This window comes from Somniosus microcephalus, chromosome 27 (genome assembly GCF_052327205.1).
Source record: "Somniosus microcephalus isolate GS21.2 chromosome 27, FLI_Smic_1.0, whole genome shotgun sequence".
NCBI classification, from domain to species: Eukaryota; Metazoa; Chordata; class Chondrichthyes; order Squaliformes; family Somniosidae; genus Somniosus; species Somniosus microcephalus.
In genome coordinates, this window is record NC_141013.1 from 19,266,212 (window position 1) to 19,292,376 (window position 26,165).

General features: G+C 43.7%; 1 protein-coding gene across 4 annotated transcripts in view; it reads right to left on the reverse strand.

Annotated features, from left to right (window-relative positions):
• Positions 1 to 26,165, reverse strand: part of gldn (gliomedin) — a 252,817-nt gene that overhangs the window by 9,180 nt on the left and 217,472 nt on the right. For 3 of the 4 annotated variants that reach the window (XM_085968628.1, XM_085968629.1, XM_085968630.1), the window contains 7 exons: positions 22,654 to 22,858; positions 6,719 to 6,770; positions 4,614 to 4,640; positions 4,391 to 4,489; positions 3,424 to 3,579; positions 240 to 356; positions 60 to 137 (listed from right to left, as the gene is read on the reverse strand). In XM_085968628.1, the coding sequence (XP_085824754.1) occupies positions 60 to 137; positions 240 to 356; positions 3,424 to 3,579; positions 4,391 to 4,489; positions 4,614 to 4,640; positions 6,719 to 6,770; positions 22,654 to 22,858 (734 nt within the window). Of the gene's footprint in view, positions 1 to 59; positions 138 to 239; positions 357 to 3,423; positions 3,580 to 4,390; positions 4,490 to 4,613; positions 4,641 to 6,718; positions 6,771 to 22,653; positions 23,206 to 26,165 lie in introns of those variants that run through there. The other variant, XM_085968631.1, reaches the window with a different exon arrangement.

The following is a 26,165-nucleotide window of genomic DNA, read 5'->3' on the forward strand; positions in this document are numbered from 1 at the left end:
AATGCAATAATACCACAATTCAATACCAAAATTAAGACACAAACGGTATAAAATTGTACCAGATTTCTTCGAAAAGGAACTCAGTGTCTTTTGTGCAGATGTTCTTCCGATTAAAGTGTCGTCATTTGGAGCTTCATCTAAATTTAAACACAATAGTGAGGCTCAGTCTGAGAAAGTCTTCCTTATCAAATAGCAAGAGCTACATTTCTATAGCGGGTTTGAATTTAAAGATACATTACCGTAATTGACTGTGTTGTGTTGATTTCGGGACTTTCCTCTGGAACCCGGTGGGCCAGGGGGACCAGCTGGACCTGGAGACCCTGGTGGCCCTTGTGCACCTGGAGGACCTCTCTGACCTGAATGAAAACAAAATTGTATTTAAACATGTAAATCTGTTCAGTAACGGTTCCCTGACGATCTAGCTTAACTGAAAGAAAATAATGACTACAAAAATACAATATTAACTTAAACAAATGAAAACCACAAACCGTTTACTGGATATGTGCATTTATTTATTGGTGTTTACTGTCAGTAGAGTTTTTAATGGAACTGCACTACTGAATCTACGCAATATTTTATTTCAGCCTGAGTTGTGAGTAGGTGCACTCACACATAGGGGCAGATATTCAATAAAAGAAAAAGAAAGACTTGCATTTATACAGCGCCTTTCACAACCTCAGGACGTCCCAAAGCGATTTACAGCCAATTGAAGTGCTTTTGAAGTGTAGTCACTGTAGGAAACGCAGCAGCCAATTTGTGCACAGCAAGCTCCCACAAACAGCAATGTGATAATGACCAGATAAACTTGTTTTTTGTGGTGTTGGTTGAGGGATAAATATTGGCCAGGACACCGAGGATAGCTCCCTTGCTCTTCATTGAAATGGTGCCGAGGGATCTTTTACATCCACCTGAGAGAGCAGTTCAACGCCTCATTGGAAAGCGGCACCTCCGACAGTACAGCACTCCCTCAGCACTGGACTGGAGTGTCAGCCTAGATTTTTGTGTTCAAGTCTCTGGAGTGGGACTTGAACCCACAACTTTCTGACTCCGAGGTGAGAGTGCTACCAACTGAGCCATGGCTGACGTCTCATCTGGGTGGCCGACCAGCGGAGTGAGCCACTCACCAGCCCGAGCTGGGAGCAAAGAGGACAGAGCCATTTCGAGGCCCGAACTTCATTTAAATATAAATAGCGAGCTGCCTAACCCAAACAGGAATCCCGATGCAACTCGTCAGATTCGGCCCAGCACAATATTAGGCGATCGTTAAGTGGGGGAGTCTGGGGTGGCAACAGGCTGGCCCCGATTTTAACTCCAGGTGGATTCCGCACTCAGGCCCGAGTTAAAATTACAGTCACGTCTCGATGATGTCATTGGGTTTCAACATGCATATGTAAAGAAGGACCCTGTTGGCTCCAGCTGCGTGCCCTTTCCGCCTTTTCGGGAGAGCAGGTTAAAATTGCAAATGTTGGGATCATGGCAGCTTTCGGACAGGTAAGAGCCAGGCTGATTTTAACCACCCACCCACCAGGTTTCTGCTGAGTGAGTAGAGTTAAAATCGCCCCCAATTTGTGGAGCCCAGAGAAGCACTCCCGCAAAAATAATTTAAAACTTACCTTTCTTGGTCCTCTTTGGCTGTACCACCAGAAAACCTGGTTGGAGCGTGCACTCCACCCCACTCTGTCCTAATATGGCAATCGGGGTCCGATACATGCCATCGGACTCCGATTTGCATATTAAAAACAGCCTACTGCCTGAAACAGAAGGGCACATCTGCTGCCCAGTGACAGGCCCGTTAAAAATGCTGGTGTTGAGAGAGGCATATAAATGAGGCAGTAAGATTGCCGACCCCATTTCGGAGTAGTTACTACCTCGTTAACATCAATTTGCCCAAGTTAAAATTGGCATAGAGTAAATATCATAATAATAATTGGATGCCACAAACTAACAAGTCAGTGAGCTGAAAATATGAGACTTAAATATAAAAGGGGAGAATTACCATGGGATTCTTCCACCGCAACTTTTGACCATCAGTGGAAATCCTGGAGAAACAGGGTAAACAGCTGCTTTTTGCCATTTAGGCCTTCTCGCTGGTGGGTTCACCAATATCCCGGTGGAGAACCCCATGGAAATTCCTGGTGCACAAATTGGCTGCAGCATTTGCCTACATGGCAACAGTGACTACACTTCAGAATTAATCTGTTGGCTCTGAAACGCTTTGGGACCTGAGAATGTGAAAGGTCTGATGTAAATGCAAAGTTCTTTCTTTTACAGGGATTTAAATCACACTGTGCATTAGTAGTAACAAATATGTTAATGCATTCCTTTAAATTCCTCTGTTTTAACAAAGACACTAACTAATTTAACCTTTGTTAAAATGGCACGGACTTTCACACTAATGCTTTAACACATTTTCTACTTCTAATCAGCCCTTATAATCCAACTCCTGTTTTTGCACACTGCTGATAACATAACTTGTGGATGTGCTTCATAAGTTCTGAAAGTTTACAGATGAAAGTATACTGTTATCTTTGAAGCAGAATAATGTCTCAGAGAGGTAGATTTTACAAATTAGTGCTGCCGGAGCACAGCTTCATGCAACATTTATTGTAAATGTTGGTATAGTCAGCACCAAAGCTTCTCCGTGCCTGAATTCATAATATATATATACTCCTGTCAAATAAAGATCTGCATCAGGAGCACTAATTCATAAAATCTACCCAGTAAAGAATTCTTGAATTCTAAGCTATTACAGTAATTTTCTATGGTGTGCGGGGGACCTTTTTCAAGTAGCACCCAAAAAGAGTGCAAAGTTGGTGGAGTGGCTGCTCTGTCCACCCATTGGTGCCAGCATGAGGCCCAAGTCACTTTGAAGCCTGACATGACACTGATGAACTGTGGGCGCCAAGCAAGGGCCAGTTCTGGGTATCGACTAGCACCCACACCGAGCCGGCAATTCTGCCCACCAAAAAAACCCTTTAAAAAAAAAAAAATTTGCTGGGTCGTTTTGGTAAGCGGCCATCAGCTGTCCCTTTATGGAGCTCTGCTGAGTCTGCTCAATATCTGGTACAACTGGGGTGGAGCGGGCATCTGTCCATTTGTACCTGAAAATGACATTTATTAGGCTGGCCTCGGGTGTTATTGAAGTGGCCAAGGAGCCCCTCATGGTTTTCAATTGTTGGCCACTCGTTTTTCAGACGAGAAGGGCAGTAGTTCATAATCATGCCTGTGATATTTTACTATAATTTTTCTAAAACACCTTGACTTGGTCAGATCCAACTAGAAGTGAGTTCTGTAAATACATTCGGCATTATCATAAATATTATTACAAAATATAAGGGAATAACTCTTTAGCAGATAGATACTGGGTATCTCACATTTAGCAGTAAAGCTTTAAGCCCATATAAAAACAACTTGATAGTTTACCTTCTAAAATAATCTCGTTGTAAGGTTCACCTTTATCGCCTTTCCGTCCTGGTTCACCTTTTGGACCTGGTAACCCAACTGAACCAGGTGGACCAGTGTCTCCTTTGTCACCTTTTGGTCCCATCTCTCCAGGTTCACCTTTTGGTCCAGGGGCAGCTTTGATTTGAAGAAGAAAGTTTGTTTTAATATAAATGCTAATCAGCTGATTACTGTGTTATGAAAACACAAGCACTCGTGCATAAGTAATATAAGGTTTTATGCTTGCAAGATCCAAGAGTCTCTCAACTGATGCCTTAGTGACTAATGCTTGACTGGTTATTAAACTTAACCATCCAACTCATGATATATCTCACCTGACCAATTACACTGCTAAAACAAATAAGGTTGGCCCCGAATTTAACTCCAGGTGGATTCCCCGCTCAGACCTGAGTTAAAATCTCAGTCGGGTCTTAATGATGTAATCGAGCCGCAACATGCACGTGTAAAGAAGGACCCTGTTGGCTCTGGGCGGGTGTCCTTGCTGCCTGCTCAGGAGAGCAGGTTAAAATTGCAGATGTTGCGATCATGGCGGCTTTCGAACTGCCAAGAGCCAGGGTGATTTTAACTGCCCACCCGCCAGGTTTCTGCTGAGCGAGTAGAGTTAAAATTGCCTCCTAGCTGTCAAATATTACAATACGAGTCTGAATTTTGTTGCTGATCACGTGATTTGGCTGACATTTCCCATCAGCAACTTTCTTATTCGCATACAAGAGCAGTTAGAGAGCCCCGAATGGGCAAATAAGTCATTTAGGAGAGATGAGGCTGAAAATTACACTTTGTGATAATAGTTGGCAAATGTTTAAAACAATGTTCCCTGTTATTCCTCTGTCCACCCTTTTCTCAGCGAAGTTAATCCATTTCAAATGAACGAGAAGACTGATTCTGTAATAAACTACTGATGCTTACTGACACTTAAAAGATTCACTACCTTTTCGAGCTCGTTTGCCTTCCTTTCCAGGTGGCCCAGGAAGACCAATAAGTCCATCTGAGCCATTAAATCTAGGTGATCCATCTGAACCTGGAGGGCCTTAAGAGATATATCAATGAAAGATGTATATACTTGTCTAAACTCTAGTTAGTGAGAAAATCTAGTCAAAATTTCTTGGATGTTTTAAAGAATAATATTGCTGTAAATTATTAATAATTATTACCTGCTGGTCCAGCTGGTCCTGGTGGGCCTGTTTTGTACAATTTAGAGAAGAGGCAAATTTAGACATAGTTAATTAAAAAGTGATTAAAGTGTATATTAATTACCAGGATTTGATGTAAGCATACCATAGCATACCCTTAGTATAAGGAATAGCATCTTAGAGTAAACTAGTGGAATACTAGAGCAAACAATCAAATACAGTACAAACTGCCTCAGCTGAAGTATTCAACAGGGAACTGGATCAATTTCTGATTCAGCGAAAGAGTAGAGGGATATTGGTTATGGGGTGTGAGTGTGGGAGCATCTGTGTGTATGTGAGTGTGTGTTTGGGGGGCGTTGCCTATCACTTATTTGTAATATAAAAGTACTTACCAGTACCGACCCTTTGCAGAAAGCAGAAGCTGCTCCATTCACTGCCCTTCTTACTCTTCACCTTACTGACTAAGGTTAAGACAATGGCCAGGAAATTCCTCGGAGCTGCTCCTGCTCTGCCGGCGTTACTTCGCTGGAAGTGCGGGAGAAACCCTGTTTACACGTGTAGGTGGGGTTCCCGCCACACAGCCGGCAAAGTACCGCCAGCGGAGCGGGAGCAGCTCTGAGGAATTTCACCCCCAATAAATCAAAGATGGCAGAGTTTCAAATTCATCAAAATCTTTGTTAAAAATAAAATCCTATGTGCGACCAACCCATTAAACCACTTCCGTGAAGATCCCTTTGTAAAACTTCCCACAAAGTTTCTTATTGTAAAAGTGGAATTTCATTTCTGCCACCATTGCCTCTAACTCTGTCCATTTGCGTGGAAGCAGAAACTTCTATCTTCCAAACAAGAAATTCATGGAAGCATTAAGATTTCCAAGATCATTAATAAAATGAGTGATTTAAACAAATACTATGGGCTGGATTTTCACTGAGGAGATGGGTAGGAGGCGGGACTACAACTCTCGGGGTTGTAGTCCCGCCTCCATCGAGTTCTAGCCAACCCACGCGATTTTGACTTGATTGACCTTGTTGAGCCCGCCCAGTGGGCTCAGCAGGCCAATTAAGGGCCACCCGGCAACAGGTGACGTCACAGATTGATATTTCATCTGTCAAGACCTTTTGACAGATGAAATATCAGCGTTTCACAGCTGTTTGAAGCTGTCAAACACTGACAATCTGTACTCCAGGTTAATTCCTTCCTCTCAGGATGATTTAGAGATCTCTCTGGAACAGAAAGCTGCAATTTTTGACAGATCGCGGCCATTCTTCTTTCTCTGCCGGTGAGATGAGGGACTCCCGAGACCTGAAGGAAGGAAGCCTGTAAAGGTAAGTAAAACTTCTTTAAACACTTTACACACAGCAAACACACTTACCTCTGCACTCATGCATCCATCACTCACCTGAACACGGGACACCTCGACCCCTCCAAGCCCTTCATCCTGACGGCCCGCCTCGCTAACTTGGCGTGGTTTGGAGCCGTTGGGAATCCCACATTTCACCAATGAAAATAGGGATTAGGCTAAAAACTGCCTGTTAACTACCTGTTAACAGGCAGTTAATTGGCACTAACCCCCTTCCCGCCTCGGGGAGGCGGCTCCCAGCACAGGTCGGGTATCCGCCTCCTTTGAAACTGGCATGAAGGCGGTTTGGGGGCGGGATGGGTTCGTGCCCCCCGATTTTGGGATTTTAACCCCCCACATGCCTCCAATCCCGCCTTCACGGCCCAATGAAAATCCTGCCCTATGATGCGCTGTAGACTTTATCAGCACTTCAGTGCGTCAGTGCTCTTTAGAGTTAGCAGGCTATCAAAGTTCACATCAGCCAAATCATGATAATGTAGACATGCAATCTTGCAGGTTGCTATGACACCCCCACACAGCTGCCCCATTAAGACTTCCACAATAACACCAACCAATTTATGTCTCGTCCTATAAGAAGCCCCACAGACAACTCAGGAATCCTGATTTTACTGTCAACATATTTTCTAAAAATTTTCAAAATACAACACAATTCTTGAGAAGGGTTCATAACACTGAAGAGCAGCTCATAGATCGTAAACACATTTAATATATTTCAATTTTCTGCTCTGATATTCCATGCAAAGTAAGAATTTTTTCAGAAACATACCTGTTAAGCAGATTCCCCTAGTGCTGTTGCACAGGTCTATTAATATTCGAACCTAAAGAAACATGGAACCATGGTTATAATAAAAATGTCACAAAAATATTAATGTATTTTTGAAATTGCTTATGTTCTAACAGCTGAAATTTGTTAGAGATAGCAAAATGGCTTTGATTCAAATTGCCACCCCCACAAGTCTTCAAAACAATCTTCCCTTATTATAAAAGCTATCATTATGAGGCAGCTTGGCACAGAGGTTGGTGCGGAGCAGCTGTAATAGCAGAATGTTTCTTGAACGAGTTGGTGGCTTTAACAATATTAGCAGCTGCAGCAGTGGGCTATGGTGATTCATCACAAGGCCTACGAGAGGCATCGTTCCCTAACTAGGCAACTCATTAAGTTGCAGCCATACTGCCTAAAGGAGAAGTGGGGTGTGGGAGTGGGAGTGGGAAGGAAATTGCTGCCTTCCCATCTCAAAGCTCTTGGGAAAGCTACAAAAGTTGACAACTCCAGAAAATTAAGGGTACAACTATACAGCCACTTTCACATCAAGGTGAAGCCACTTTTGATTTGGGTGGTTTTTAAAATGCAAGGCACTATATAAATGCAAGTTGTTGCTGAAGTGTGTGGGCAACTTCCCGGAGGTTTTCTTTCTCTCGGTAACGATCTGTTCTGGATCTGCTGTTTTGACTACGCTGACAGTGAGGAAGAGGAGACTTCACGTCTTTAATATTATCAGATCTTTTAATGAGATTAAGAAGTGTGAGCCTGGGACAATAGCACTCAAATTAAGCAGAAGGGCAGACGGCTAAATGTCAAAATGATGTACAGTACAATGCACCTTATGGCTCGATCTTAACTTGACCCTACGTCCATCCCTGCCCCACGGAATTGCAGTGGAAGCTTTGTCAATATTTTACTTTCGTTTTGAAATTTGGAGGCATTCATTTACAAAAATAACCAGCAAGATGTGAGTCTTGAATTGAGATTTTAGTTTCAGAATGAGAGGAGTGCTGGTAGGCGTGGCTTCAGGCAGTTTAAGGTTATTGGTTTGTGACAGAGTCGGTCCAGTCATAGTATTATTCTACACTAATAACATCTATTGTTTAATTCTTACACATATTTCTTTGCAATTTTCACCTGTTCCCTATGATATTCATAAAACTATTTAAAGGTTATTCTTCCTGATCACACCTTAAATCTGAACTATTGGCAAATATGCACATGACAAGTAGGAACATAGGAATAGGAGTTGGCCATTCAGCCCCTCAAGCCTGTTCTAATTCAATTTGATCATGACTGATCTATATCTTAACTCCATCTACCCGTCTTGGTTCTGTAACCATTAATACTCTTTCCTAACAAAAATCTATCAATCTCAGTTTTGAAATTTTCAATTGACCTGAGCTATTTGGGGTGGGGGGGGGAGAAGGAGCGGACCTGAGCTGGAGCGGGTTGAGAGCTGAGCGGGGATAAAGAGAGCAGAGCAACTCAACACAGGCAGAATTTGAAAGAGTGACATCAGAGTAAAAAACCTAAAGTGACGTCAGCACAAGGGAAGGAGCTGATTGGGGAGTAGCTGGTGAGTGTTTTTTTTTTAAGTTTTAAGTTTATTTCTGCTAAGTTCTGCTAAAGAGCGCGGTCGGAGAGGGGCTCTTCAAGTTAGGGGCCAGGGTTAAATAGCTGGTTAGGGATAAAGCAGGAGCTTGGAGAGTAGTAACTGTTAATACTACATTAAATTAGTAACTGTTAATAATATATTATATTAATAACTTGAATTAGATACATCTTAGTTTTAAGTTTCTGTAAAGATAGTTAATAGTCGAATAAATAAAGGCATGGCAGGGCAGCTCAGTCCCGCGGAATGCACATCCTGTGCCATGTGGGAAGTCCAGGATGCTTCCTGAGTCCTGGACAACCATGTGTGCAGGAAGTGTCATCAGCTGGAGGAGCTTGAGCAGCAGCTGGCGTCACTGCGGTGCATCCGCGAGGCTGAGAGCTACGTGGATAGCATATTTCAGGAGGTGGTCACCCCGCAGCTAAGGAGTGCGCAGGCAGAGAGGGAATGGGTGACTGCCAGATGGAAGAGGAGGACCAGGCAGGTAGTGCAGGAGTTCCCCGAGTGCATCTTGCTCTCTAACTAGTATTCTGTTCTGAGTACTGGTGAGGGCGATGGTTCCTCTGGAGAGTACAGCCAGAGCCAAGTCCATGGTACCAAGGGTGGCTCAGCTGTACAGTGGGGAAGGAGGAAGATAGGGAAAGCAATAGTGGTAGGGGATTCGATAGTTAGGGGAGTAGACAGGCGTTTCTGCGGCCGCAGGCGTGACTACAAGATGGTATGCTGTCTCCCTGGTGTCAGGGTTAAGGATGTCACTGAGCGGCTGCAGAACATTCTGAGGGGGGAGGGTGAACAGCCAGAGGTCGTGGTCCATATCAGTACCTACGATATTGGTAGAAAGAGGGATGAGGTCCTGCAGGCAGATTTCACAGAGCTAGGAAAGAGATTAAAAAGGAGGACCACAAAGGTAGTAGTCTCTGGATTACTCCCGGTGCCACGCGCAAGTGAATATAGAAATAGGAGGATGGAGTAGATGAATGCGTGGCTGGAGAGATGGTGCAGGAAGCAGGGCTTCAGATTCCTGGGGCATTGGAGCCAGTTCTGGGGGAGGTGGGACCTGTACAGGCCAGACGGGTTGCACCTCAACAGAGCCGGTACCAATATTCTCAGGGGGATGTTTGCTAGTGCTGTTGGGGAGGGTTTAAACTAAGTTGGCAGGGGGATGGGCACCAGGATGTAACATTAGAAAGGAGAAACAAAGGGCACAATGGATTGGGAGAAAAGGATTGCACTAAAGCAAGAAATAGTAAGGTATGAGGTGGGGTCAGACTAAGAGAGAACACAGGATGGTCTAAGATAGGTTTACAGTGTATGTATGTGAACGCACGAAGCATAGTAAACAAGGTTGGTGAGCTGCAGGTGCAAATAGCCACATGGGAATATGATGTTGTGGCAATAACGGAGACCTGGCTCAAAAAAGGGCTGGATTGGGTATTAAATATTCCTGGATATAAGGTGTTCAGGAAATATAGGGAAGGATAGATAGGAGGTGGTGTGGCAGTATTGGTTAAGGAGAATGTTACAGTGCTGGAGAGAGAGGATGTCCTGGAGGGGTCAAGGACAGAATCTATATGGCTAGAGTTGAGAAATAATAGAGGTGCCATTACACTACTAGGTGTATTGTATAGGCCACCAACTAGTGGGAAAGATATGGAGGAGCAAATTTGCAGAGAAATTACAGAGAGATGCAAGAACGATAGAGTAGTGATAATGGGGGACTTCAGCTATCCTAATATAGACTGGGATAGTAATAGTGTAAAGGGCAGAGAGGGGGAAGAATTTCTGAAGTGTGTTCGGGGAGAACTTTCTTGGTCAGTATGTTTCCAGACCAATGAGGAAGGAGGCATTGCTGGATCTGGTTCTGGGGAATGAGGTGGGTCAAGTGGAGCAAGTGTCAGTAGGGGAACATTTAGGGAACAGTGATCAAAGTATCATAAGGTTTAGATTAGCTATGGAAAAGGACAGGGAGCAATCTAGAGTAAAAATACTTAATTGGAGGAAGGCCAATTTCAGTGGGATGAGAACAGTTTTGGCCCGGGTAAATTGGAATCAAAGATTGGCAGGCAAAACTGCAATGGAACAATGGGCGGCCTTTAAAGAGGAAATCGTTCGGGTACAGTCGAGGTACATTCCCACTAGGGGAAAAGGCAGGGCAACTAAAGTCAGAGATCCCTGGATGATGAAAGAGATAGAGAGTAAGGTGAAGCAGAAAAAGAGCGCATATGACAGATGTCAGGTCGAGAGTACATCTGAGAATCAGGCTAAATATAGAAAGCTCAGGGGGGAAGTGAAAAAGGAAATAAGAGGGGCAAAGAGAGGGTATAAGAATAGAATGGTAGCTGACATAAAAGGTAATCCAAAAGTCTTCTATAGGCATATAAATAGTAAATGGGTAGTAAGAGGAGGGGTGGGGCCGATTAGGGAACAAAAAGGAGACCTACGCATGGTGGCAGGGGGTATGGCTGAGGTACTAAATGAGTACTTTGCACCTGTCTTCACCAAAGAAGAAGATGCTGCCATAGACATAGTGAAGGAGGAGTTAGAGGAGATACTGGATCGGACAAGAATTGATAAAGTGAAGGTACTAGAAAGGCTGCCTGTACTTAGTAGATAAGTCACCAGGACCGGATGGGACACATCCTAGGATGCTGAGGGAAGTGAAGGAGGAAATCGTGGAGGTACTGGCCATAATCTTCCAATCCTCATTAGAAACGGGGGTGGTGCCAGAGGACTGGAGAATTGTAAATGTTACACCATTGTTCAAAAAAGGGTGTAAAGATAAACCTAGCAACTATAGACCAGTCAGTTTAACCCCAGTAGTGGGGAAGCTTTTAGAAACTATAATCAGGGACAAAATTAACAGTCACTTGGACAAGTGTGGATTAATTAAGGAAAGCCAGCACGGATTTGTTAAAGGCAAATCGTATTTAACCAACTTGATCGAGTTTTTTGATGAGGTACCAGAGGGGGTTGATGAGGGCAATGCGGTTGACGTGGTGTACATGGATTTCCAAAAGGCGTTTGACAAAGTGCCACATAATAGGCTTGCCAGCAAATTTGAAGCCCATGGAATAAAAGGGACAGTGGCAGCATGGATACGAATTGGCTAAGTGACAGGAAACAGAGAGTAGAACGGTTGTTTTTTGGACTGGAGGAACATATACAGTGGTGTTCCCCAGGGGTCGGTACTAGAACCATTGCTTTCCTTAATATATATTAAGACTTGGATGTGGGTGTACAGGGCACAATTTCAAAATTTGCAGATGACACAAAACTTGGAAGTATAGTGAACAGTGAGGAGGATAGTGATAGACTTCAGGAAGACATAGACAGGCTGGTGGAATGGGCGGACACATGGCAGATGAAATTTAACGCAGAAAAGTACGAAGTGATACATTTTGGTAGAAAGAATGAAGCGAGGAAATATAAACTAAAGGGTACAATCCTAAAGGGGGTGCATGAACAGAGGGACCTGGGGTATATGTGCACAAATCATTGAAGGTGGCAGGGCAGGTTGAGAAAGCGGTTAAAAAAGCTTACGGGATCCTGGGCTTCATAGATAGGGGTATAGAGTACAAAAGCGTGGAAATTATGATGAACCTGTATTTATATGAACCACTGGTTCGGCCTCAACTGGAGTACTGTGCCCAATTCTGGACACAGCACTTTAGGAAGGATGTGAAGGCCTTAGAGAGGGTGCAAAAAAGATTTACGAGAATGATTCCAGGGATGAGGGACTTCAGTTACGTGGATAGACTGGAGAAGCTGGGGTTGTTCTCCTTAGAACAGAGAAGATTGAGAGGAGATTTGATAGAGCTGTTCAAAATCATGAGGGGTCTGGACAGAGTAGATAGAGAGAAACTGTTCCCATTGGCAGAAGGGTCGAGAACCAGATGACACAGATTTAAGGTGATTGTCAGAAGGTTCAAAGGTGACATGAGGAGAAACTTTTTTACTCAGCGAGTGGTTAGGATCTGGAATGCAATGCTTAGAAGGGTGGTGGAGGCAGACTCAATCACGGCTTTCAAAAGGGAGTGGGATAAGTATCTGAAGGAGAAAACATTTTGCAGGGCTACGGGGAAAGGGCGGGGGAGTGGGACTAGCTGAAGTGCTCTTGCAATGAGCCGGCACGGGCTCGACAGGCCGAATGGCCTTCTTCCGTGCTGTAACCATTCTATGATTCTATGAGAGAGATCCAAATTTCCACTGCCCTTTGTGTGAAGAAGTGTTTCCTGACATCCCTCAAGTGAACCAGCACGCGGGCTAAATAGGTACAGTTCACATTGCCCCATAAAGCCAGAGCTGGGGGGTTGGGAGGGAGGTGACTGGGTGCAATACATTCTTCAGCCCATACTGGGAGGTACACACCAGCATACAGAATCAATTCATCATCAGAAGAATGTGGCTTACCATCATTTCAGCTGTGTGAGGAGGGGAGGGAATGGGGTTGGAGCTTGGAGGAAGAAACAATTTTGCCTCTATCAGGCAATTGCAGTGATAACACTACTCTGTTGAACAGATATTAAGGGCAAAATAACAACAGAGAATGCTGGAAAAACTCAGCAGGTCAGGCAACATCCGTGGAGAAAAATTTGAGTTGACGTTTCGGGTTGAAACCCTTCTTCAAAACTGGAAAGAAAATAAAAAGATCGAAGGCAAAGCTGCGATCGAACAAAATAAGAAAAGGAGACAATAAAAGGTATTAGAAGACAGATGAGATGGTAATGGGCCCGTGGAGACAAAAGGCAGCTGAGATTAGGTGTGAAGTGTACTGGCAGGATAAGGACAGCTGCCAGATGAGAGAGAGAAACAAAAGGAAAGGAGGGGGGTGGGGGGGAAGGAGGACCCAAAACAAAGGGGTGGAAAAAATTAAAAGGAAAAAAGTAATAGAGGCCGAGGTTATGATCTGAAATTATTGAACTCGATAGAGAGTCCGGAAGGCTGCAAAGTGCCTAATCGGAAGATGATTTGCTGTTCCTCGAGTTTACATTGAGCTTCCGTGGAACAATACAAGAGGCCAAGGACGGTGAGGTCCGAGTGGGAATGGAGCGGTGAATTAAAATGACAGGCGACCGGAAGCTCAGGGTCACCCTTACGGACTGAACGGAGGTGTTCCGCAAAGCGGAGGTTGTCTAATGACATGGAAGATCTATCGTTGCAGGATGAACTCAAATTTGGTGGCATTTCGAATCTGCTTTTCGTAATATAATAAATGTAACATGTAACCCAGTTCAAGCTAGTAAATGTAAAAATTAAGCAAAATAACACACACACACAGCCACAAATTGGTGTGTCAAGGAACTTTAGAGGAGGTTCCAGATAACAGACATTAAAGCTCACATATGTAGCAAAGCTCTGGCTCCAGAGCATTTTAATCTTAGTAAACTTTCTGGAGAAGATTACATTTACATCTTAACTCTTTGGTCGTATGTCATAAACCAACAGTCTAGTTTTGCAATAAATTAATTTCTATATCAGGTTATTTTGGACATGATGTTTTATATTATTCACCGAGCCGCAAAGATTTAAAACATCAGTTTCTTATTTACACTGTTTAGTTTTTATTAGTTCCATAATGACTGTAAGAAATGTACTTTAAATATGATAGCAAAGTTAATGCTGTAGTAACTGTACCCGTGGCTCCATCTCATGTGCCCTTAATTACCACATGTTTAAAATTGTACTTTTCAGAATTACACATCTGAATGTTTCCTTTTTCTTGGATCTTAGGTATCAATATTCAAATCAATTACAAAATACAGTGGACTATACTCTGGTTGAGTTCAGTGTTTTGATGTGATCCTCTAGTCTTTAAATACCTTCAGATTCTACAGCAGTCATTTATTAGTGGTTAATCCGGGAGAACCTGTAGAGGCAATTGACTGAACTACTATTCAAAATCAGCCAAAATGGGTCCAGTTAAGGTTTTTCTAATGCATTAATTTTATTTCTCCTTATTAACTAGTGGAAATCAAACCTTTATTGTACGAACAATTGAAACCTTAGTCACAGCATATTGGCCCCAATTTTAACTCCAGGTGGATTCCCCGCTCAGGCCTGAGTTAAAATTACAGTCTCAATGATGTCATCGGACCAGAAAATGCATATGTAAAGAAGGACCCTGCTGGCTCCGGGCAGGTGTCCTTGCTGCCTGCTCAGGAGAGCAGGTTAAAACTGCAGATCTTGCGATCATGGCAGCTTTCGGACAGGTAAGAGCCAGGGGCGATTTTAACCGCCCACCCACCTGGTTTCAGCTGAATGAGTAGGGTTAAAATCGCCCCCAATAATGTTGGCTTTTAGTGAAGTTTGATGGGGAAAAACAGAGCTGTTATTAACCTATGAGCAGCAGTGCTCATGCAGTAAAACCAACGGAGTCAAATGACAAAACCAGCAGATTAAAATATCACATTGTGATTGAAATTCCAATGTTCTTTGACAAGAGAACTTTTTACAGCTTTTTGTGGTTGCTGTTGAAAATATAATACTGGTCTGAACCATCATTATAACTGAAAACAAAAGCTGTGCTTTGAAAAGCTAAAACCCACAAATATTTCCATGTGTAAGGATTATCTTATTCCCCATCTCGCTGCTAGCAACATTTGTTTTTATCCTGAAACCACAGAAATGCATCAAGAATGACAAACTGGAGGTAAGAACTCTACTGCTGAATATATATTGCAAATTTGTAAATATGTGTATACAGAACAGCTTTCCCACTGTTTTGCAAATGCCAACATCACTGAAACAGATTAGCTGGTCATTTATCTCCTAGCTGTTTGTGGGAGCTTGCTGTGCGCAAATTGGCTGCTGCGTTTCCTACATTACAATATAGTGACGACACTTCCAAAAAAAAATTACTTCATTGGCTGTAAAGCACTTTGGCACATCCTGAGGTTAAGAAAGGTACTATATAAATACAAGTCTTTCTTTCTTTTTCCCTTTCGCTCTCCTTTCTTCCTCCCTTTCTCTCTCTCTCACTTTCTTTCTCTCTTTCTGCTGCCTCGCTGTCTCTTCCACATGAATGCGGTAGATTTTGGTTTTCACCACCTGGATGGTAATCAGGAGGAGCAGATTGCCTGCCCTTTATAGAGCCCCCCTCCCCCACCCCCACCCCCTGATTTTCATTCCATTGAAATCACTATGTGTTGTCTATATAGATAAGAGTGTGTCTACGTTTTTAACATTATGACTAATAGTGCTGAAGGAAAGTTCAGAGGTAACATTGCTTTCTTTGAGCAATTAAACGAGTGTGGCTCTAGCACAGTAAACAAATTAGGATAATTTGTCGATTTTTCTATTTTAATGGCATCCACACAGATTTCTGTTGTTAACTTTAGTCTAAACTGCTTTGTCTTTCTGGCCAACCTTAAAGAGTAGCATCATTTTCCATACATAAGTTACATTATATTCTAAGACAGTGCATTTGTCAGTTTTATTGTATTATTACTGAATAAAAACCCAGTGCCAAAATCTGAAAGTTTCCAAATTACACTTCAAAATGTGACAAATGAAAGGCAACTTATAATATACTGTCGGAACATCAGCTAATGTATCAAAGAACCCGGAGCTGGAAAAGGAAGGGCGGCACTATATCCAGGATGAATTCTTTTGTAATTATCTAGTTGTTTGGAACATCATGCCTGTGCCAGCTCTTTAAAAGAGCTATCCAATTAGTCCGGTTCCCCTGTCCTTTCCCATAGCCATGCAAATTTTTCCTTTGAAGTATTGGAATAAGAGGCTGAGTCCCATACAACCGAAGGTTTCTCACTGGCTTTCAGGCTGCAGGTGGCTTGTATTTTACCACATGCAGTGCCGGCGAAGCAGGTGAGGTTTGCGGGGGGGGGGGGGGGGTGCGCAGATAGTATCCTCAGAGCTGCCATCCATCCTTTTCTTTAACTAATTCTCAAAATATGGGTAGAACCATGTGGTTCTTATTCTTTGCCACGGTTTAGATAAAGGGCACTTAAGAGTCAACCACATTGGTGTGGGTCTGGAGTCACATATAGGCCAGACCAGGTAAGGACAGCAGACTTCCTTCCCTAAAGGACAATAGTGAATGAGTTGGGTTTAATCCGACAGTTTAATGGTTACTTTATTGACAGCAACTTTTTATTCCAAATGAATCTTTTTTAAAGTGAATTTAAATTCTCAAACTGCCATGGTGGGATTTGAACTTGGGATTATTAGTCTAGGTATCTAGAATTATCAGTAACCTAACCACTACACTACCATACCCGATTCCTACCAGTGAAACTACATGTTAACAAGGAGGAGAAGCTAATTGCATTGTTACTGTTGTTGCTGAACAAAGAGCACCTCTCCAGCACTGGGGGAACACAAATAAATACAGAATACAGTTTGATTAAAAAGACAGATTAATGTAGAGAGAAGAATTTATGAAAGGTATATAGAATACTGTGTAGATAGCTGTGCTAAAAAGCACTGTAAGAAGGAACACGAAGAGAATGAGAAAAGGTGAAAATGTGGACAGGGAAAGAAACTAGAACCAGTTGGGGTTTTAGTGCTAATGGGGCATTCTTATTTCACAATGCTCAAAGTGTATTAAAAATGTAATATAATGATAATATCAGATAGTGCTGCATTCTTTTCTTTTTCCCATTTTCGCCTCCTCTTCTGAAGGCACTGTCTCAGACTGGAATACAATTCTATGGTGTCAGTGGTCTTCTGATACATCACCTACGTGGCCATTCTACATGTTAGCAGGTTATTGTGACTCTGCATAAGGAAAGGGGTATTACAGCTAAGCCCGACTCTGCTTCAACCAATGTCCAGTAGAGATTATTGGATAGCCATCAGGAGCAAAAGTCCAAGCTTATTTTTGTTGCCTGAGCACACTGAGGTCAATTGTAACATTCTCACCACCGCTCTGGCTGAGTACAGCTAATGCAGAACAGGTCAGGGTCCGTTCTGGTGTCTATGGGTCAGTACCATAACGTGTATGTATTAAGCCACTGAAACTGTGTGAGGTCAGAATCATTCTCTTAAATGCAATCCAGATGTGGTACCCAAACATTCAATGCAAATTTCAGCAAAGTGGAATCTCTGTGTAATTGTATGAATAATGAACACGGAAACCTCATTTTGTGTAGACGCCATTCAGGAAAAATATCTAGAATGTCCAACAAACATGAATCAGGGATTAGATTGACTTAGAATCATAGAATGATACAGCACCGGAGGGGGCCATTCGGCCCATTGTGCCTGTGCCGGCTCTTTGAAAGAGCTCCCCAATTAGTCCCACTCCCTCGTCCTTTCCCCATAGCCCTGCAAATTTTCCTCTTTCAAGTATTTATTCAATTCCCTTTTGAAAGTTATTACTGAATCTGCCTCCACCCCTTCAGGCAGCACATTCCAGGTCACAACTCGCTGCTTAAAAACATTTCCCCTCATTTCCCCTCTGGCTCTTCCGCCAATTACCTCCAATCGGTGTCCTCTGGTTACCGACCCTTCTGCCACTGGAAACGGTTTCTCCTTATTGACTCTATCAAAACCCTTCATGATTTTGAACACCTCTATCAAATCTCCCCTTAACCTTCTCTGCTCTAAGGAGAACAACCCCAGCTTCTCCAGTCTCTCCACGTAACTGAAGTCCCTCATCCCTGGTACCATTCTAGTAAATTTCCTCTGCACCCTCTCTAATGCCTTGACAGCCTTCCTAAAATGTGGTGCCTTGCCTTGAACAATCGATTATAATATACACTCCTGAATAAAATACACGTAAAATCGTACATCTAGTAACTCAGAATCATCGTACATCTTATAACTTCGTAAATTACCCAGTCAATTTCATTTTCTAATTCAAGTTGTATTATTTATGTAAACTAACAGATTTGCTCTTCAATAAACTCTGTGCTTTGGTTGGGGGCAGTATTTTACAGGTTTCTTGCACAACATTTACAACGACTTGATGCATTCTTGCGATCCTATCTTTGCTTATAAATTGAACTGTTTCAAAATACAACTAGTTGCAATGTTTTGAATGGAAGTATATGTAGGACATATTCTGTATAATATATACAGGTTATTTCCTGATGATATACATTGAAATAAAGCCCAGTAAACTGTGCTTCTGTTGGGAGTAATATTTTACAGGTTCTTTTGCAGCAATCGCAACTACTTGAAGCATTCTTGTGATCCATTCATTCTTTATAAACTGTGCTGCAGTTCAAAGTATCCTCAGTTGAAATCATATGCCGTCAATCATTGTTACAAGGAAACCCATGGGGGGAGAAATTCAGTTTTGCCCCGTTTGGGGCGCAATTATCGGCCGGGTGCAAAGTTTTGCACCCCAGTGGCGCTAATTATCACCTCCGACTGCAAACTTGGCTTTTATCACCCCTGTAGGTGATTAGAGCGCTAAATCAGGCGCTACACACCACTCTTAAGGTGCTAACACCGAGGAGCGAGGCGCTACCTCAGAGCGCTGGCGAAGCTCATGTGATGTCAGTCAGCAATGGAACACAGGCACACTGGCGCCAGCCAGTTCTTAAAGGGGATGGTCGATCTTGCTCTCCATCCTCACCCTGCTCATTGCAGCCTTGAATCTCGGCCTGGAGAGACCTGCACATCAATTCTGCTGGAAAGAACAAAGGAGAGGCCCAGGGAAAGCGCTTAGAGTGCAGCTCTCATAGTCTCCTCTAAATCGATGCAAGGAAGGTCAAATCAAAATGAACCTGCAAAGTGCTGCTCAGTACCCAAAACTCCAACACAGCGTTGAATCTCTCCAGAAGTCTCTCTCTCTCTCAGAATGCGTGGTGCAAAAATGTCGCTGACAAAAAAAGGCAGGAAGCGGCTGCCTTTAAATAGCGTTCCCCCAGTCCCTTCCCGACAGCATAACGCTCCCCTCAACCTGTCGTTGCTAGCGGCAGGCGGTAAGACAGGGGGCACCACTCAATATCCGGTCCGGGGCGCTAACGGGGCGTTGCACGCTCGACTGATGTCACGATCTGCGGGCGCAGGAGATCATGGCGGTAGTGTTTAGCGCTGCCGCAAAATGTCGTCACTTTCGTGAGCGGCGCAAACATCGCCGCGCCCGGGCGTTGGTTGCTTTGCGCCCCATTAGGGCGCTAACGGGAGGCGCAAAGCAACCGAATTTTTCCCCCATAATTTATATATTATTAAAAACAGGTGAGTGAATGTCTCCTATTATCAATCTGATTGTTCTGTGGGACTGTGTGATCGTTACACCATTGTCATTATGAACAGCCTGGTTGTGGCAGTCTTTTCCAGTTGACAAACTTTTCTTGAAATTACAAATTTTACTTACTTTTCTGTTCAATTTTATTGCAATTTCCACATTTTCAATTTATTGGGTTTAGACTCTAGAAGCATTATAACGGATACCATGCAAATTATTTTTATTTTATTATTTCTAGTTGATTGGGCTGCTTCTTTAAAACTACATTCACAATTTCGCTTATGTCTTGCTCGAGAAATTAAAGAACAAATAAAGATTTTGAACCTTTAGTGGTGTGGGTAGTCAGACCGACTGGCGTAGGTTTGTAGTCACGCATTTGCTGTTAAAGTCATCACTGCTGATATTGTTAAAATACATTCAAGGTAGATTTTCATCTTCGACACCTGAGTGGTAATCCTGGGTGGATTGCCCGTCCTTTATAAAGCAGGGAACCTCACCTATGGGCAGCGCATAGTGTTAAACAGTGGGCTCGCTGCCTGCAATTCCCTGGCTAGTGCAGCCAGCAGGTGAGGTTCCTCATAACCAACATGTTTATCACAAGATATATTTAAAGAATGATCCTTTTGACATTTTAGTGCGGGTTTTCCTCTTATTGTGCTTGGTGTAAAGGGTCGTCTGGGCACAGTGCGTAGAGGATAAGCAGGCGGGGAAGATTCCACGCCCATAACAGAGCCTGTGCGAATTTCCTTCCATTCATTTAAATGGACAGAAAATCAGGCAGGCTCCAGCCTCTCTTCATAGGGACAAACTCATTTACCTAAATTCAGAAAATTTAGGTACAGGTTGATCACAGCCAAGGATTAGAGACATCTAAGTGTGCACAGGGTAGTGCTGGAATTTAACTTACTGAAACAATGTTGTTTACTAGCAAAGAGTGCGGTTAAGCTTCCCACTGCTTGTCCAGCTAGGACTACGCTACCCAAGTGGGAAGAATCCCATGTCTCAGTGACAATCTGCCTAACATGTCCTATCAATGGGGGCGATTTTGCCAGCCCTGGGGAGGCAGGTATGGAGGCGGGATTGCCGGGAAAATGGCAGAAACTGGGAGCGGGTACCGAACCCGCCCCCCAACCCGCCTCCGTGTCATCTTCCCGGGAGGCAAGTCCCCGACTCGCGCTGGGACCCGTCTCCTCAAGGCAGGAAGGGGATTACAGCCACTGAACTGCCTGTTAACAGGTAGTTAATAGGCAGGTAAGAGGTTTATCCCCATTTTTCCAACACAAGTGTGGGCTTCCTGACGTCGGGAAACCCCGCCAGGGTCAGCGAGGTGAGCAGTGGGTCTGTGGGGGTCAGAGGGTTCGAAAAGTGCGCTGTGGAGGTGAGTGATGGGTGCAAGTGTGGAGAGGTAAGTATGTGAAGTGAGTGAAAAGTCTTAGAAAAACCCGACAAGCAGCAGTCCTGCCTTCATCACGTCCCCAGTGGCAAAATCACCCCAGAGAGTCTGAAACACTACGGATCCGTTATCCAATTACCGAGTCTGCCACACTGGATCATTTTGGCTTCAATCATCAGGTGCTATCTTGGAGCTAATGCAATCCCAAAGAGACATGTACTTGGTATTATATAAAATTTGTGTCACCTTGAATCATTTGGCAAAACGTTTGGATCTGGGCCCAGATGATTGTGGGTTTGAGCTCATAAACCTAGCCCTGAAACTTCAGTGCAGTACTGAGAGAGTGCTGTATTGCCAGAGGTCCTGTCTTTTGGATGAGACTTTAAACTAAGGCGCTGGCTGCGTGCCTGAGGCTCCAGGTGGACAGTAAAGATCTGAAGGTACTATTTGAATAACTGCAGAGTTCTGGTGTCCAGGCTTAAATTTAAATCCTTCCTTAAATGATGTCAAAAACAGATAAACTGGTCATTTAAATCATTGTTGTTTATGGGAATTTGTTGGTGCAGAATGACTGACATTTATCCCTACATAATAACAGTCACTGCACTTCCAAATAATTATTTGTGCAAAGCACTTTCAGGCATTTCAATATGATAAGATGCTATATAATGTAAGTAGTATTATAAGAAATATAGACAAATGTAAAGTCGTACATTCTGGGAAAAAACAGTGAAAGGAAGTACACCCTAAAGGGACAATCTTCTGAGGCAAATCTTATTTGGACAAATGGCAATTAAATGTTAAGATTCTTAACAGAGTGGAGGAACAGTAAGATCTAAGGGTGACGTCTTTCATGCTGGAAGTACAGGTAGAAAAGTTCATAAAAAGGCAAATAGATTCTGGGTTTTGTAATTTGCAACATTGAATATGAAAGCAAGTGTTGTTGAATGTGTGCAAGAGTTTTATTGGGCCACTGACGGAGCATTGCATGCAGTTCTGGGCACCCCATTATAGGAATGATATTAAAGGCATGGAAAATGGACAATGAAAATTCACCAGAATGATACCAGGTATAAGAGGTGATAGTTATGGAGCGAATCAAAAATTAGGGGGTAGAATTTCTGAGGTGGCTCTCCGACCTTCCACCACAATTTTGGAGGAACATCAGCGAAACCTCAGGAGGAGGGCGAAAATGGCTGTTTGCGCAGTTTCTCTCGGGTTTCCACCCATATTATTATCTGCCCCAACATGTCCGGGTGGAGACAACGGCAACTGTTTCTGATACATTGGGACAGATTTTGCTGGAGCGGGACATCTAACGGCCTGTCTCCCGTTAGTTCGACTTACAATTGCACGTTTAAGCTTGAAACATTTTTTGCCCACAAACTTGCTGGAAGTGTGAGCTGATAGCGCAGTGAGGGCAATTCAATTGTTCCAATCCTGTGGCATATCCCGGAGAAGGTTCCAGATGTATCTTTTTCTAAACCATTTAACACACTTGCTAAGTCGCCTTCTTCAAGTCTAAAGACCTCAATTTTCTCCATTTCCTCCTCATACTTTAATGTTCTGACACTAGCCTTAAGTCTCATGCCTAGGAAGCAAAAGTACTCAATTTCATTCTAAATGGGAGTCAGAATTCAGTTTCCTCAAATGTACCCCATCATTTGTTTCTTTGTAAGTGTAGTTTTTTTGTCTTTAAGTTGATTCATTTGGTTAATTTTGCTTCCTACTTTTTGAGGGTTTCAATATAATTGAAATTCACTGGTACCTACCGGGATCCTGGAGTAAGTCATCATCATGATGGTATCTTCAGACTCCTCCCTGGCCCTCAGCTCCTGCTGGCTTCGCTTATTCCGATTTTTCTGCTCCGACAAGTCGGGGTCGTCCTGGGTTAGACGCGAGATGAACTCCATGGGCCATGTCCCGGTCAATTCCTCCAAGCGGCTCTCCAAAACTTCAACCTGGGACCTCAGGTTGCTGCATTGCAAGAAGAGGTAAAGCAACCCCGCGCAGTTTAACAGAGTGATCAGGAAGTGCCCGAAGAGGAACACCCTTCCCCTCACTGAGCTGGACTGTCCCGTCTGCAAAGTCATGTTTGTACCCGCTCTACGGGGAAAAGAGGGAAATCAGATTCCGAGGCTGTTCAATCCCAGGTTACCGTCAGACTGAAGAAGCCTCAGATGACGATCTCACACAATATTCAAGCCTCTGATCACAGAGTTTTTTGGCTTTGAGTGGCACCTGCTTTATATGCAGTTGCGCCCTTCTCTTGCTCTGTGTCAGTGGCTGGAGGCTGATTTTGAGATTATTCATATTCATTTCATTCATGTGGAAGAGCTACAGGCGTGGCATTCAGTGACAAGAGGCATGCTTGCATCCTCAGCCCACGGAGCAGCCTCATTCAAATTGTGCAATGTGCCCTTTAATGCCACAGTGACACACTGTAGTTCTCCAACTTCCAATCACGGGAACTAAGGATTTTTTCCCCTCAAATAAAGCAAACATGACAGACCCAAGTCCCTGATAATATTCTCCTGTATCCCTGATAATATCCCATTGTATTCCTGAGAACGTCCTGCAGTAACCCTGATAATATTCTTTTGTACCCTGATAATATCCTCTGTATTCCTGGTAATATCCTGTTGTATCCCTGATAATATCCCTGTATATTCCTATTACTATCCCACTGCACCTCTCATTATATCCTGCAGCATCCCTGAAAATGTCCTGCTATAACTCTGATAATATCCTGTTGTGATCACAACCTGCTGTAACACCCTAATAATATCCTGCTATGTCGCCTGATACTGTCCTGCTGTACCCGTGATACTGTCCTGCTGTACCCGTGATACTGTCCTGCTGTACCCGTGATACTGTTCTGCTGTAGCTCTGTTACTCAAGGGTAACCATAGAAACATAGAAGATAGGAGCAGGAGTAGGCCATTCGGCCCCTCGAGCCTGCTCCGCCATTTAATGAGATCATGGCTGATCATCCAAATTCAGTACCCTGTCCCTGCTTTCTCCCCATATCCCTTGATCCCTTTAGCCTTAAGAAATATATCTAACTCCTTCTTGAATATATTTAATGAATTGGCCTCAACTGCCTTCTGTGGTAGAGAATTCCACAGGTTCACCACTCTCTGGGTGAAGAAGTTCCTCCTCATCTCTGTCCTAAATGGCTTACCCCTTATCTTTAGACTGTGACCCCTGGTTCTGGACTCCCCCCGCCATCGGGAACATCCTTCCTGCATCTAGCCTGTCTAGCCCTGTTAGAATTTTATAAGTTTCAATGAGATCCCCTCTCATTCTTCTAAACTCCAGCGAATATAAGCCCAATCGACCCAATATCTCCTCATACGTCATTCCTGCCATCCCAGGTATCAGTCTGGTGAATCTTCGCTGCACTCCCTCCATGGCAAGAAAATCCTTCCTCAGGTAAGGCGACCAAAATTGCGCACAATACTCAAGGTGTGGTCTCACCAAGGCCCTGTACAACTGCAGCAAGACATCCTTGCTCCTGTACTCGAATCCTCTCGCTATGAAGGCCAACATACCATTTGCCTTCTTAACTGCCTGCTGCACCTGCATGCTTACCTTCAGCGACTGGTGTACACGGACACCCAGGTCTCGTTGCACTTCCCCTCCTTCCCATCTATTGCCATTCAGATAATAATCTGCCTTCCTGTTTTTGCCACCAAAGTGGATAACCTTGCATTTATCCGCATTATACTGCATCTGCCATGCATCTGCCCAATCACCCAACCTGTCCAAATCATACTGGAGTTTCTCGGCATCCTCCTCACAGCACACACGCCCACCCAGATATTACATCTAGTTCCCTCGTCTAGATCATTAATATATATTGTGAATAGCTGGGGTCCTAGCACCGATCCCTGCGGTACCCCACTAGTCACTGCCTGCCACTCGGAGAAAGACTCGTTTATTCCAACTCATTGCTTCCTGTCTGCCAACCAGTTCTCTATCCAAGACAGTACCTTACCCCCAATCCCATGTGCTTTAACTTTACACGCTAATCTCTTATGAGGGACCTTATCGAAAGCCTTCTGAAAGTCCAAATACACCACATCCACTGGTTCTCCCTTATCTATTCTACCAGTTACATCCTCAAAAAATTCCAGTAGATTAGTCAAGCACGATTTACCTTTTGTAAATCCATGTTGACTTTGTCCGATCCTGTCACTGTTTTCCAAGTGCTCTGCTATTACATCTTTTATAATGGACTCTAGCATTTTCCCCACTACCAATGTCAGGTTTACCAGTCTATAATACCCCATTTTCTCTCTACCACCTTTTTTGAATAGTGGGGTTACATTAGCTACCCTCCAATCCATGGGAACTGTTCCAGAGTCTATAGAATTTTGGAAGATGACCAGCAATGCATCTACTATTTCTAGGGCCACTTTCTTAAGTACCCTAGGATGTAGATTATCAGGCCCTGGGGATTTATCGGCCTTCAATCCCATCAATTTCCCTAACACCATTTCCCTATGGTAGCTCAAGAGGTTTGGGACCTTTGCAAAAGTTGCTCGTGGGCCTCTGGCTCGTCCCCTCCCAAGCTGAAGGAGTGGACTGTAATTCTAGGGTAGCTGGACAAAGTTAGTCACTTGTACAATCTGGCGCATTACTTGGAATTCCATTCTTTGGATTTCTCGACCCCAGAGGGCTGTGGATGCTGAATCGTTGAGTATATTCAAGCCTGAGATCGATCGATTTTTAGACCCTAGGGGAATCAAGCGATATGGGGATCGGCGGGAAAGTGGAGTTGAGGTCGAAGATCAGCCATGATCTTATTGAATGGCGGAGCAGGCTCGAGGGGCCATATGGCCGACTCCTGCTGCTATTTCTTATGTTCTCAACTATTTGTTTTTGTTCTGGTACACAAACGGCAGGGGTCCCCAGTTGTATTCGGACAAAGATAACAACTTTATTTACTGATCTTATCGAGGTCGGGGATGGAACACTACCTGAATGCTATTTTTTATGGGGGGAAATAGAAATAAATCTCTAAAATAACAGCATAGAACCTTCCGCCGAGCTGCATTGGGACGCCTGTTTGGTGCCCAACAGCTCTCTGGCCTGATGTAAATAAAGCCTGTGTCTCAAAATCGAGACCTCCTCTTAGCCGTGGGTCTGGGCAACAAGCTGGCGTGCTCTGCCAGTCGGTTGCCCAAAAGTCAAAATGGACCCCAGCATGTTTCTCCCTCTGTTACTCTCTGTCTCTGTCGGGTAGAATTTCCAACTGGCACGATCATTCCCAAGATTC